Source organism: Hoplias malabaricus, chromosome 7, assembly GCF_029633855.1.
Source record: "Hoplias malabaricus isolate fHopMal1 chromosome 7, fHopMal1.hap1, whole genome shotgun sequence".
Lineage (NCBI taxonomy): Eukaryota > Metazoa > Chordata > Actinopteri > Characiformes > Erythrinidae > Hoplias > Hoplias malabaricus.
The window spans coordinates 17,121,060-17,135,786 of NC_089806.1; the positions used below are offsets into that span (position 1 = coordinate 17,121,060).

General features: G+C 41.2%; 1 protein-coding gene across 3 annotated transcripts in view; it reads left to right on the forward strand.

Annotated features, from left to right (window-relative positions):
* The window catches only part of pak5 (p21 protein (Cdc42/Rac)-activated kinase 5), an 83,017-nt gene that overhangs the window by 62,595 nt on the left and 5,695 nt on the right, over positions 1–14,727 (forward strand). For all 3 annotated transcript variants that reach the window (XM_066677032.1, XM_066677031.1, XM_066677033.1), the window contains 3 exons: positions 3,596–4,414; positions 10,969–11,466; positions 11,926–12,059. In XM_066677032.1, coding sequence (XP_066533129.1) covers positions 3,596–4,414; positions 10,969–11,466; positions 11,926–12,059 — 1,451 coding nt within the window. The remainder of the gene's footprint in view (positions 1–3,595; positions 4,415–10,968; positions 11,467–11,925; positions 12,060–14,727) is intronic.

A 14,727-nucleotide genomic window follows, 5' to 3' on the forward strand; every position in this document is an offset into this window, starting at 1 on the left:
AAGTCCCTAAATTCCCTAATAGTACTTAGTACTAAATTGGATCTTTGTTTTAGTTCATTCTAGTGTTTTAAATGTGATACAGAAAACCTCATAATAGCAGTGTAATTAATAAAAAATAGCAGTTACAGCAAGAACAGCGATGAACAAGTAGAGGTCAAGCATTCGATGTGCTAATTTCTTAGATACACTGTTGTACAGTGAATTTTCAGGCTGTTGAATTAGACCAATGACACCAGTGCATGATTTGATCAATAAAATATTGTGTGGTCACTTCCCGTAGTCTGATAAAACAAGTCTGAAGATCTGTAATAAACGGTGTCTAAGGAACTGAGGATGGACATGTTGTATTATATTATATGGAAATATTAAAAAGTGATTTTCTGTATGGCAACACAGTTCAATTCACCCCCTTTGAGAACATTACAATGGTTGTTATAATATTGAAATTGAAATTTATTTATATTAATTACTGTAGTGTATATAACACTTGATTCTATACGAATTTAATGAGTGTTATTTATTATCTCTGCTATTAGCTGAATAACATTCCTGTCCACACATTAGCTTTAGTCACTATATGATAAGAGGGGAATATGAAGGCGTCCACCAGAAATCTGGTTTTCGTCTTAGAATGACCCCAGTGGTCAGTAACTCTGATGGTATAAAGATGGATAGAGCTCAGTTTAATGACACTGCTGTGAGATGACTGGCCTGTCCGGGAGATTTATAAAGTCCTACGTTAAAAATAAAACCTGAAGCACATCAACCATGCCGGCTGAGTTACAGCAGTCAATAAATGTTTAATGGGTCCTCTGTTCCAATTATATGCCTCCTTTTTATCACTTTGGTTTTTGTCCACTCCTCAAAGACAGATAGATGCTAGGATGCATTACAGGAGATCATGTTTTGTGTGCTCTGGTAGTATTGATTGTGTTTTCTAAAATGAGCTGAATACAAGCGCATTCCTGCATCTGAATGCTGTGTTTGATGCAAATGTAAAAATAATGTCATTGGAAATATACCCTCTACCATTGTTGTGTACTCCTTTATTGTGGGTTAAGATTCAGAAAGGCTATTTCACTCTTCCAGTTTCAGTGACTTTTTTCCTTTGACTTAAATTATGTGGGTTCAATGGACTGTTCCACCATCAGTTCCACCTGACCAACATCTCACACCAGTGTTCTGATACCTTGGCCTACAAGGTCGATTTATGCTTGCTGTGTTTGTTGCAGTGTATTGTCTTTGTATTTTGCTAAATGAGAACTTCAGATCAGGGTTATGTATAAAGCCATGCAATTCCTTGACTGAACAATCTTCTCTATTTTTGATATGGCTTAAGAGAGAGCATTGTTGGTGTCCATTGAAAAACATATTTCCAAAATAGTAAATTAACTGGAGAAGGGTAAAAAACAAGTGATAAACAAGTTAACAGAGGCTCATTCTCAACGGGGGCTAAAATCAATTGTTCTGAACCGGGCTATTTAGACAGGGTAGGATAATACTGTGTTGTTAGTTCCTTGTGGTATTTTAACCAAAGCATGTCACAGACAATTCATTAAGACACCAGACAACTGTGTTAACTTGGAATGAGTGGCATAATATATATATGTCATCGCATCTGTGTCATGGGGTAGCTGTGCTAAAAGTGAGCCAAGCCAAGTCAAGTCGTGCCGAACCCACAAAGTGGAAAAGCACTATTTGTGACACCCACAAACTGGTGCACAATCGTTTACTCTTCTTTATTTTTATTTTCATAAAAAAACATAACCACCAGCATCATACACAGCTCTTCTGTAGCCATGATTGACAGTTCCTTGACCTGCCTCCACAATGATCTATGAACACAGCCTGGTTTGTGTCAAACATGTAATGTTGCCAGTCCCCTGATCAAAATACAGCAGGATTGTATAGCACTGCTATCGCCAAATCTGACATAGTGAAAGAAAAACATAGCATATAGTCTGATCCTGGCATTGCCTATGCATGCACTCACTCATTCACTCACTCACCCACTCACTTACATTTCCAAAATACAAGGGGTGCTCCTCCTACACAGCACATGTATCAGTTGAGTAATGTAGTGTGCATATAAACCAAGCCAATTGATTCATGCACCTGTGTAATCTACAGTGTTTTTGCACAGCTAGTTTTGTTGAGGTGAAAGTGAACAAAGGACAGTTCACTGTACTGTTTGGCTTTTGAGGCACACATTTTACTCCTGAGAAGGTAAAAGTTGTTTATTTCCCAGCACAGAATGATAGAAAGAAGCATGAGTCATGGTGCAGCTGTGAAATGCTCTTAGGCAGCAGTGGGATGGGATGAGCAGAGTCTCCATTTGTTCAGTCTATTCAAAGAAATCTGTTCTGCTCAAGGCTGCAGCATGCCAAATACTGAGATTACTACTGCATGTTCTTGTCAGAACCCCACTGATATTTATGGTAATCTTTTTTTTTTTTTTTTTTGGGTCAAAATGCAGCAAGCACACTGTAGTGCTGTTTCAGTGGAATTCTTGCTTCTGTTTGTAGAAGCCCTTTTCAACTTGTCTGTTTCCTGACTGGTCAAAACTATGCCCAACAGCAGGCTTCAGAATCTATACCACGTGGCACCACATATGACAGTCTGGTGACTGGGGTGGCACTAAACCCGCAAATATTTAACTGGCCACCATAGATTACACCCCTTCCTTGGTTTTAATCCAGGATTTGTTGGAGATCCTGTTTTGCCTTTGTAATAGACAAGAGCGGTTTTTCTGGTGGTATCTCATTTATTATGTTACATATCCATTCTTCATACACTGAACAATCACTGGATTTATAACACCTACCTTGTATCTACAATCAATTACCATTTTATCAGCTCCACTGACTGTAAACAAGCACGTTGTAGTTCTACGGCTACAGCCTGGCATCCACCGGTTTCTCTGCATACATTCTTATGCCCATTTTACCATGTTCTTCAATGATCAGGACCACCCTAGAGTAGGTATGGTGTGTGTGATGGATCATTCTCAGTGCTGCAGTGACTCTGATGTGGTGGTTGTGTGTTAGTGTGTGTTGTGCTTGTACAAGTGGATCAGGCACAGCAGGGCTGCTATAGTTTTTAAACCCCTCAGTGTCATTGTTGGACTGAAACCAACAAAAAATATCCAGCCCAAAGCGTCCTCTGTAAAGTATGCAGAGAAACAGATGGACTACAGTCTGCAATGGTAGGGCTCTAAAGGGCTCCGTATGGTAAGTGGAGCTGATAAAATGGAAATGTTCCTAATCCAGTGATCGTTCAGTGTATTGAGGTTCACGATTTTGAGACATGAGACTTTTAACTTGAGTTGAAGCCTATAAATACTTTACCTATATGTGTTTCTTTCCTTAAATAAATAACATAATTTTAAATGGTTGGAAGCTGGCCCAGCTATGGTCCCCCCCCTCCCTCCCCCCAAGAAATGATTTGGACATGGCCTATAAAAGTAAAGGGTTCACAGTGCTTACAACAATGCTTTCATCCTTCTGTGTATGTCGTGGCTGTGGTGCCACCTAATCCCAGCTCTGTGTGACCAAGCTGATGTGTCACTCACTCTTTCCACCTTTTCCTCTCCTAGACCATTGTACGAGGGAGCAGACCACCCAAGGATGCTTCCATCAATGGCCTGCTGGAGGAGTTCGACAGCATTTCTGTGACACGCTCCAACTCTCTGCGCAAGGAGAGCCCACCTGGTGCTCAAGCCAGCAAGCAGCCATCCGTAGCCTCGGCTAATGCCAGCAGCAGCGGTGGTCCTGAGGAAAACGGCTTCAGCCATTACTATGCTCGCTATTCCTGTGACCTGGACAGCAGCAGGGACTTCTCTCTGGACCCATACCGGGACAAAGGCGGCTATGATGGTGATTGGGCTGTGGGACGCCATTACCGCTTCTCCGTCAAGCAGAATGGCCATCCCGTCCGGAGCCCTTTCTACCCAGACGCCATGCCCCAGAAGGCATCGGAATATGCAAAGCTGCCGCCGGACTATCATGCCTACCTGGAGAGTAAGGTGCGTCTCTCTGCTGATGAGATGGGAGCAGGGGGCAGTAGGGACTACTACAGGGCCTCTCTCGGAGGTTCCAGTCAGGATTACCTGGGCACGCCGTCTCGAGCTTCTCTGCACAGTGAGCAGATGAGTTACCCAGATGGTGACTGGGGAGGTGGGGCCTATGGCCCAAGCCTGAGGGACGACTACGATAAGAGGCCAAAATCATCATACATCTCCCAGACCAGCCCTCAGCCGGCCATCCGTCAGCGCTCCAGATCAGGCTCAGGCCTGCAGGAGCCCAGCCTGCCCTACGGCATCAGTGCCTTCAGGGCTGCACCCCAGGGCCCTTACAGCTCCTACACATATCCCCGGCTCTCAGAAAACACCTCTGCCTCACAGATCATCAGCAAGGTAACCCACTCGTCAATCTCTCTGTCCCCTCTATCTCAGAATGTGACTTGTGATTTGGGCATGACTGCTGTAATAGTGCAGTCATGTCTAGGTCGTACTCTATATCTGAGAACACACATTCCCCTGAATGTGCTTTTAACATAGTGACACAGTGAAAAACTCAGGCACGGATGAATCGCTCTAACAGAAAATTATTTTGACGATGAAATTTTAATTGATTTAACTTAAAACCATGATTTATAAAATACATTTTTCAAATTAAACAGCTAATTTCAGCCTATAATTTGTGAAATTTAACCAAATATCACAGAGCTTGTGAACAACCTGTTGTGTTAGGCCAATCAGAAACAACAGAAGACACGTGACATCTAAATTAAACTCTACTGGACATCTGGTACAATAGGCTTCAATGCTTAAGCCACTGAAAATTCGGCTGCGATCTCCGTGGCCAGACAAGAAGCCTAGGCCTTCATTTATAGAAAATAAAAGTTTAATCACAGTCCATGTTTTCCCAATTGGTTAGTCCTGAACTGTTCAATCTTACTTAATAAATAGGAGAGAAAGGAAACAAAGAAATGTTTAGTTTGATCTTTATGCAAAATCAAATGGGGAGGGAATGTAATCTTGTCTATGAAGTAGCATGCAATTTTAAATATATGCATGATAATGTTTTATATATATATCTTTATATATATATATATATATATATATATATATATATATATATATATATATATATATATATATATAATTTATTTATTTAAAGATGTAAACTGTATTTTAATGTTGTAGTCAATGTTCTGCAGAAGGCCAATAAATTTACCCTGCCTTCACCCTGACCCCTCCTGACCCAGACGACATATAGATAGGGTTTATCTCCCAGTTCGCATCATGCCGTGGGGCTGAATGCTTTGGTGTGCTGCAGTGCTGCCTCTGTGATGGATCTCATGTCACCGCCTAATCTACTCGCCGCGAATGAGAGTCTGGCTGCCAAAGACACAAAATTACTTTTACCAGAGTGGTGCAGAAATCAATTAGCGGAACATGCGCAATCCCACCGATAACAACAGTACAGCTGAGAGTGAGGTGAGGCCCTGTGTAAAGCACACAGAGCTTTAGCGTATTAACACCACTGGGATCTGCTTTGTGAATGCAGTAGTACAGTTTTAATGATCACCTCAAAAATCTATAATAATAAATTGCGTTTGCAATGTCTGTAATTTGTGCAGTTTTGAGTGCCGTGCGTTAGGCCACGGTGTAACATCAGCATTGCAAGCACAGCATTAAAACCTTTACATTAGCAAAATAATTCATTCATTCATTCATTCATTAATTATCTGTAACCGCTTATCCAGTTCAGGGTCGCGGGGGGTCCAGAGCCTACCTGGAATCACTGGGCGCAAGGCTGGAATACATCCTGGAGGGGGCGCCAGTCCTTCACAGGGCAACACACACACTCACACACTCATACCTACGGACACTTTTTTGACTCGCCAATCCACCTACCAACGTGTGTTTTTGGACTGTGGGAGGAAACCGGAGCACCCGGAGGAAACCCACGCGGACACGGGGAGAACACACCAACTCCTGACAGACAGTCACCCGGTCCCTGGAGCTGTGTGACTGCGACACTACTTGCTGTGCCAACGTGCCGCCCAAAATAATTAATTGCAAATCTAAATATATTAAATTAATTTAAAATATTATATTAAGATAAGATTACAATATATAGCAAAATATAAATCTATATAGGTATGAGGAATTTACATGACGGCAATCAGCACTAATGGACAGTTTCACTAAAACCAATACAAACAATCTAGCTAAACCAGGTTTAAATTGATGAGGGTAAAAGGTGTGTACATTTGTTTCAGGGCTGGAATACTGGGCTGTGTATATGCATCCTACATTTTCAAGGTGTGCTATATCAAAATGAACTCCTTTAAAAATGATTGTTAAATATATTTAATCACAATACTTTTTTGATTTTGTCCTTAACCTGAACAGAGAAAATGCAGGTCAGGAGTTAAGTATTAAACTGCTTCCTGCTGTCAGAATTCTTCCTAAATGTAGCTGAAACTCCCAGAATTACTGAATGGAGTTCCACCACTCCAAAGAACAGAATTCCACTGATTCACAGCCCACTTTTTGTCCGTACTGGATGTACCTTAAATAGCTGAACTCCCTCATTATAAGGGGTGTCTACAGAGGTTTGGAACAATAGAGTAAGCTACACTGAAGAATTGCACCTTGTCATATTATCTCTTTTATTCATTATAATCCAAATGAGCTAACCCAGGCTCTTGATTTATGTACTGACCGGCTGTGGTATATAACTTGACACAAATGTGAAAAGGATTCACTGCAGCTTTTTACACAGCAAAAGAAGCCTCTCCCTTTCGTCTTGATACTGAACCTGTGATAAACCCACCTCTTTGCTGGGTGTAGGTCTTTTAGCCAACAAAGAGTTTTTTTTCTGCTACTGTGGGGCAGTATGTATAAAATGGACAGCTTGGGGACTTGGGAAAACACACACACACACACACACACTCCAACACACACACGCATGGTGAGTAAGAGGCGCAGCTCATTGTGACAAACTGATGTTGCGGCACTTTCCTTTTCTGCAGCCTTTGCATAAAAGCGGCCATACGATGTTCCAGCGCGGAATTCAATTTCACAGTTCAGTTGGGTTGTTGATTACACTGCCAAATTCAGATTAATGTGCGTTTAACGAACATGGATCAGGAGACCCCTGGCTGACAGCCAGCCAGCGGTGCTTGTGGGGGGGAGATGGTAGAATGGGGGTATAGCAGAGGGGTCCCGGGATCCTCCGTCCCGCCAGAGCTTCAGTAGGAGATGATTGATTAAAGTGGTCTGCAGGCGTAATTACATGCCCCTGCTGTAACACCCAGATCCACTGCTTCAGCTTCCCGCTCTGGAACGCTCATCAGCAGGCTTTACCGGGACAATCCATGTCCTGTCATCAGGAATTTGTGTTGGGTGGGTGTGGTGGGGGAGTAATTTAATTTACCACCTTTATCCTGACCCGACAGAGACAGGGGGAGTGTCTTAGGGGATATGCTCAATGCAGAAAAACTGAAAGGATTCCCAGTCTCTCCCTGACATTTTGTACAGATATTGCAAGAACTTGCAAACATATTTTGTACTCTCATGCTTAGAATTAGTGTTGTACACTTGTATATTTGTACTTTGTTATCCAGAACTAATCGCACAATATCAGTACATGCACTCGCTAATCTCCTTTAACCTGAATGAAATTATATCATTCTATATCCTATGTTTAGGGCGGCACGGTGGTGCAGCAGGTAGTGTTGCAGTCACACAGCTCCAGGGGCCAGGAGGTTGTGGGTTCGATTCCCGCTCCGGGTGACTGTCTGTGAGGAGTTTGGTGTGTTCTCCCTGTGTCCGTGTGGGTTTCCTCCGGGTGACTGTCTGTGAGGAGTTTGGTGTGTTCTCCCTGTGTCCGTGTGGGTTTCCTCCGGGTAACTGTCTGTGAGGAGTTTGGTGTGTTCTCCGTGTCCGTGTGGGTTTCTTCCGGTTTCCCAGTCCTCCGGTTTCCTCCCACAGTCCAAAAACACACGTTGGTAGGTGGATTGGCGACTCTAAAGTGTCCGTAGGTGTGAATGTGTGTGCGCGTGTGTGTCTGTGTTGCCCTGTGAAAGACTGGTGCCCCCTCCAGGGTGTATTCCCGCTTTGCGCCCAATGATTCCAGGTAGGCTCTGGACCAACCGCGACCCTGAACTGGATAAGCAGTTACAGATAATAAATGAATGAATGAATATATCTTATGTTTAGTGTACAGCCTTCTCAAAATAGCAGAAGCTGCAGCAGGACAAACTCTCTTTTCAGCCTTGATTTCAAAAGGAGTGTTGGGTCAACAGGTGTCTATAAACTGGACATAGATCATATATTCAGGCTGCCATTGTTACTGGAGTGATTGGACATGTTTACTTGATTAAAATATGATTAAATCAGTCATATATTGGAAATATAAGACATTTGTCCATCTTTTGCTTCAGTTAGAGCCCCAGTCTTCTGAAAATGCTTTCCTCTAGATATGATTACATTTAACCACATAAACCTCAGTGTGGGCACTGATGTTGGATGGTTCTTCAGCTCATCCCAGTGGTATTTCATGGTGCTTCATAACTCCAGAGAACCAATTTCACTGCTCTTCAACGCCTATGGGTCTCAATCTGTAATTTGACTGTAAGCATAAAGTATTTAAAACCATTCAAAAATCCTCAGCTTGAGGAAATATCAAATATAGAAAACAGAAATGTATGAATGCTGCAGCTCAGTTATTACTGTTTTATCTTACAGAGTTCACAGTTTACTCAGTAGTAGTAGTAATCTGCCAAATTAGAGTAGTCTGCGTTGAGTCATCCAAGTGTGTGTGTGTGTGTGTGTTCCAGTGCTGTGGGTGACTCCATCACAGAAGATACAATCTAAGTTTCTTAATATGCTGATGTGTTATTTTCATTTTATAGAGTTGTGTTTTTTTTTCTATTTTATTATATAATAGAATAATTTTTTACTGTTTTAAGCCACAGCTTGGACTTTAAGGAGACCGCTGCATTCATCAGTACTTACATATTTACGTAAATGCTAATGATGATATACATTCTGGCAATTTACACCCACAAAGTGAGTGTATTCTTCTGTATATTTTCACAGTGTACACCTCGGCTGTGTTTCTACCTGTTTCAGGGTTGAACTGGAGCTTTGTTTGATAAATTGCTTTGGCAAGAGCACCGCACATTAAATGTGTGGTGGGTGTTCCCTTGGAAAGCTTTAGCTCTTTGATAAATTAGGCTCTGAGAGTCATCGCAGGTTAGTAATTAGAAAGTATTATTGCTGTCGTGTGGCCTAAATTTGTTTGATTGATCTACCGTTTGGGAACATTTCCTCACAGCAGAATCCCCAGTGTGAATTGAACACCTTCACTGTTGAATTAGCAGTTTTAGTGTTGAAGTAACTTTGTCCAGCTGGACTGATCTATACACCTCTTTGTGTTTTTCTCAAAACAAAAAAAACAAACAAACAAAAAAAAAAAAAACTAACAAGATTTAAATTCAAATCAACGTGTTATCTGTTACATATTCATAACAATTACATAGATTGGCAATATGCATAATTCATTCATTCATTCATTAATTCATTCATTATCTGTAACCACTTATCCAGTTGTAGGTCGCTGTAGGTCCAGAGCCTATTTGGAATCACTGGATGCAAGGTGTGAATACACCCTGGAGGAGGTGCCAGTCCTTCACAGGGCGACACACACTCACTCATTCACTCATACACTCACACCTATGGGCCCTTTTGAGTAGACGATCCACCTACCAGTGTGTGTTCTGGAATATTTATTGGAATATTTCTGTGTTGTTTTCATTGCATTTAGACTAAAGGACACAGTCGGGTCAGGTACTGGTGTTGGGTGTTTGGGTCTGTATCAAAAACATCACTTCAGCGGTTCCTAAGACATTGGATGGACAGCCATCATTTCATAGAACATAGCTGATCACTGATCACAGCCCAATACTGGGACTAGTCTCCACCAACTCTGAACGAGTCCCTTATACAGCCAATGAGAAGAAAAAGTAATCACAGGCGTGTGCAGTGGAGCTCTACAGTGGAAGATGGATTAAACAGTAAAAGTATGAAAAACTGTAATATATTACATAGTGCTGGATGCACATGTCCCCAAATAACAAGTAATACCTGTAGGAGAACATAGTGCGCCACACAACATGCTGTTACAGCCTTTATTCCAACTGTATTTAGTTTTTCCATCCACAAACCCAAAGACATTTTTATGTGTTTTTTAATTGTGGATCTACACAAATAGCAACGCAAACAATAATCATATGGAGTTGTACGTCTGTATTTATTTGTCACCAAGGAAACCCTAGTTGGGTGTTTGGTGGGGAGTTTGGGGTCATGTAGTGTGTGTGACTATTTTCCAGTCTCCGTAAAAAACAGTCTGTTTATAATCTGCACAAACTTTAAATTTGAGCTGCATCTAGCGGTAATACATGTAGGGAATGGTGAGTAGTGGGCTATTTCCCACACACCTACGGTATTGGTGCTCTCTGTAGCCGATACGATACTGTGTTTAAGTGTCAGTATCGGTGCTGATACCGATACGGTATCGGTATCTGTACAATACTTGGGAGAATTAATACTCATCTAAGTGTTGCTTGTCCCATATATTTGATTGCCCCCAGTTTTTCTCTATAGATTATATACAAGCTTTCACTGAGGCTCACTTCATGGCTTACTTAAAGTTAACTGAATTTATAAAAATTATATGTGGTGTTGGCAAACCTTTGAACACATAGTATACGAATGATCTAAATGTCCCTTGAGGGCATTTACACATGCATATTTACATAGAGAATGTATATATGCATGTAATAATGCTACTGATTATTCATGATATGATCAGGGCCATGTGAACATGGAATCACACTTTAGAATGTGTCACATTACAGCTCTTAACATCTTTCTGTTTTTGTTCTGAACAGGGTGAATATGACCGGATGTCGCGTGATGGTAGTCCGCAGGTACCAGGGGCTGAGACGTACCCTCGAGGACCCCTAAAACTACCTCAGAGCCACGGCAAGCCAGGCTACCCACCGAGCTTTCAGTACCCACCTGCCTTCCACTACAAACCTTCACCTTACCACCACCCCCCCTCACAACCTAGCCCCCCTTACACCCCACAGGGGGCGCACTCCCAGCCCTCTTCCCCTTACATCCCTCCAGGAGCCTACCCCCCACCCAGCTGGGGCTCGTCCTCAGAGCAGCCTCCCTCTCGAGTGTCTCATGAGCAGTTTAGGGCAGCGCTGCAGCTTGTGGTCAACCCAGGAGACCCTCGGGAGTACTTGGACAACTTCCTAAAGATTGGAGAGGGCTCCACTGGCATTGTGTGCATCGCCACAGAGAAACATAGTGGCAAACAGGTGGCTGTAAAAAAGATGGACCTGAGGAAACAGCAGAGGCGTGAGCTGCTCTTTAATGAAGTGAGTGAGAAGTGGAGGGGCTCTTCACAGCAGTTTAGCCAAGTGTATTTGCGTATATAATATAGAATATAATACTGATTATATGATCAAATTATATACTGGTATATCACAATGATATACATGCTTTGTATGTTTATATAAAAATGATACAGTTTATAATACGATGATGGCGCGGGTAACCTGCTGCGGTCGCGTCTGTTGCACTCACCTAACCCCTGTTTATGTGAGTGTACAGACGGAAGCTAATTTCGCTGCAATGTTGTACTTGTATAACTTTGTATGTGACAATAAAGATCTATCTATCTATCTATCTATCTATCTATCTAATCCTAATCTTTACACTTCATTGTATAAATATTTAAGGCTTTTTAAGAGACCATGTGTCCATAAAATTGCTTGAAGACTATGAGGTCTTTCTGGAGATGGCCTTGTCTGATTCATTTATACTGTTGTCTGCAGGTGGTGATAATGAGGGACTACCATCATGAAAACGTGGTGGACATGTATAACAGTTATTTGGTCGGAGATGAACTCTGGGTGGTGATGGAGTTCCTGGAAGGCGGAGCTTTGACAGACATTGTCACACACACAAGGTAATGATAGATAAGAGAACACAGACCGACATTAACCCATTAAACTCCCAGAAGCGGTGTGGGACTGCTGACTGCTGTCACTAGATAAATCTCATTCTAGTTTTGTCATAGCTTTTCAATAAAAAGCTGTAACTGATTGATAAGCCTTCAGAACGACAAAGTGCTGCTGCAGGTCCTCCCTCACAGCTCCAGGGTCTTGGGTTCCTAGTTTCAGTCTTCGCTTTGGGTCACTATCTTTGTTCATTACTGGCACCCAATGATTGCAGATAGTCTCCAGACCCACTGCAACAATGAAGAGGATAGAGTGGTTACAGGAGATGAATTAATAAATTAATAAATCGGCTTTAAGAGTTATATAGCCTCTGTCCATCCTTTTTTTTCTTTATTTGTATTTTTCTGTACCATCTTACAGCGGAGTTTTAGGGCCACGGCATTAAAAAAAAAAGATTCTGAGAATAATCTCTGAATAATTCTGAGAATAAATCCATTGTGTTACGGCTCAGGCTCGTACAGTAAACTAAAGCCGCATCGCAGTCAGGCTTTACGTCTGTCTACATATTATAGAAAATAATGCCTCAAAACAGTGCTTCTCTAAATATTTTGAATATAGTCTCGAAATTATACAGACCTTCTTTACTCAATTATATAAAATATTCTCAGAATTCTGACTTTTTTTTTCAATGCCGTGGCCCTAAAACTCCATCTTACCATCTGAACACAGCAGTTGTCTTTACACTGTGTGAAAATGTTGTGATGAATAAACCAATAGAATTGCTCAAAGACTGGCATGTTCCCATATTAACAATGTAATAAAGTGCACGTGATTAAACACATCTTACTACATCTTACACAAATATGAGTGGCATTAGAATTCATGTGGAAGCATAGCACTTTACAGAAGGTGAGGGTTTTAACACGTGAGGTGAATATTGAAGCTAAGCAGTGCAAATTTGTTCCCAGTTATTGCCAGAGCCCTCTGGTGCTGAGTCTGGGTTTTTAAAAACAGCTCGTGTTTCTGCATACACTTTTAAGTTTAAATTACAGTCATTGGCATTGTACATCAGCTTCGTGTGGCACGGTGTTGGGTTCTAATTGCACGTTTTCAGGAGGATGGGCGCCCCCGTCTGTGTGGAAGTCATGAAATCACTAACACAGTCTTCATTAGACTTGAGGATGTGTGGGTTCAGCTGCTTTTACTTTTACTTCCTTTTATTTCAGCATCATGAGCTGTTTGACTTGCTAATAGAGAGCTGTGCGAAACACCCGTTGTCTTGGCGAGTGTAATGCTAATATACTCTCTCTTTCAGGAGAGAGAGAGAGAGAGAGTGAGAGAGAGAGAGAACGAGATTTGTGTCCTGATGAATTATGAACAGATCAAAAGGTGTCAACAAAGCTTCTTCAGAAGGAGATATGATCGCTCACAGCAAGTGCAAAACACCCAAAGATTGCATCACAATTATAGTAAGAGTAGGCACGGAGAAAAATATCGGTTTACACTGTGTTCACACTTCCACAGTACAGCAGTCCTCACCATTTCAGGAGAAATAGGCTCTTTAAAATGGTACTGATTTGACCAGGCATTCACTGCTCTACTACATTACATTATGCTTCTATACGGAGAAGACTGGCATTTTAAAGGGAATGGAAATGGCAGCACATTTGGAGAGTAATCATTGTGATCCCAGTGAAATGTGCTTTGTTTCTGCTCCTGGTTGAAGATGTTCTCTCCAGCTGCTAGCTGAACTGCTGCCAAAAGCTGTTGAATGCATTGTGGTGTGTAGGACATTGAAACAACACACAGATATCAATTAAAATGACACAGAAATCAAACTCGTGACAGCAATGATTGTTTTTGCACAGGTGGGTGATAAATTGTAATAGCTGTAAGGCTTTGTTTATGTGCTCATTGTTTTTATGCCTTTTTTGAGGATCAAATGTCCTCATTATAAAAAGAAACTAACGTACTGTAAAGTATGTTAGGTAGCAAGAAAACTGTACTTTGTACCATGCATTGGCTTGAGCGTTTATGCATATTTTCACAAAAAAGTATCACCTGCAGAATTATTGAGAAATTATAGTTATTAATATTTAACATTAGTAACCAAATACCACTGTTTAACATTACACAGCCTTGTGGGCTTGTTTAAATGTGTTGGATGAATCAAATGAAAACACTCTGTTGGTATATGGCTGTATATCTGAGGTTGCTCTACAGCTTGAGAAAAAAGTGAATAAAAAGGCTGGGAAATGAGACAAACTTTCACTCTTCAGCAGAACAGCTGTTCACCTGCACATCAGCGCCTCTTAAAGATACAATTCACAATGTTTGACCATTACAAGCATGTAAATAAATTTACTATTTTGGAACATTTTTTCATTGGACAGTGATGATATATCCATGTACATATACAGCACTTACATTAGTGCATTCATTAAAGAATGGAAGTATGATCCCATTTTTTAATCCTTTTAAACCCACATTTTCATAAGTTTGCTTTGAGCAATTATTTTCAATAATTCTTCTTCACTTTAGCCATTATACTGACTCCTGGTGTCCTGGATGTGTCATATACTTTCACTACATATAGTGTATTTAAATAATCTAATTGTTTAATGTAATCTTTTTGTTTTTCATATTTCAGTTTGGAGCATTTCTATTGGTCTGTTT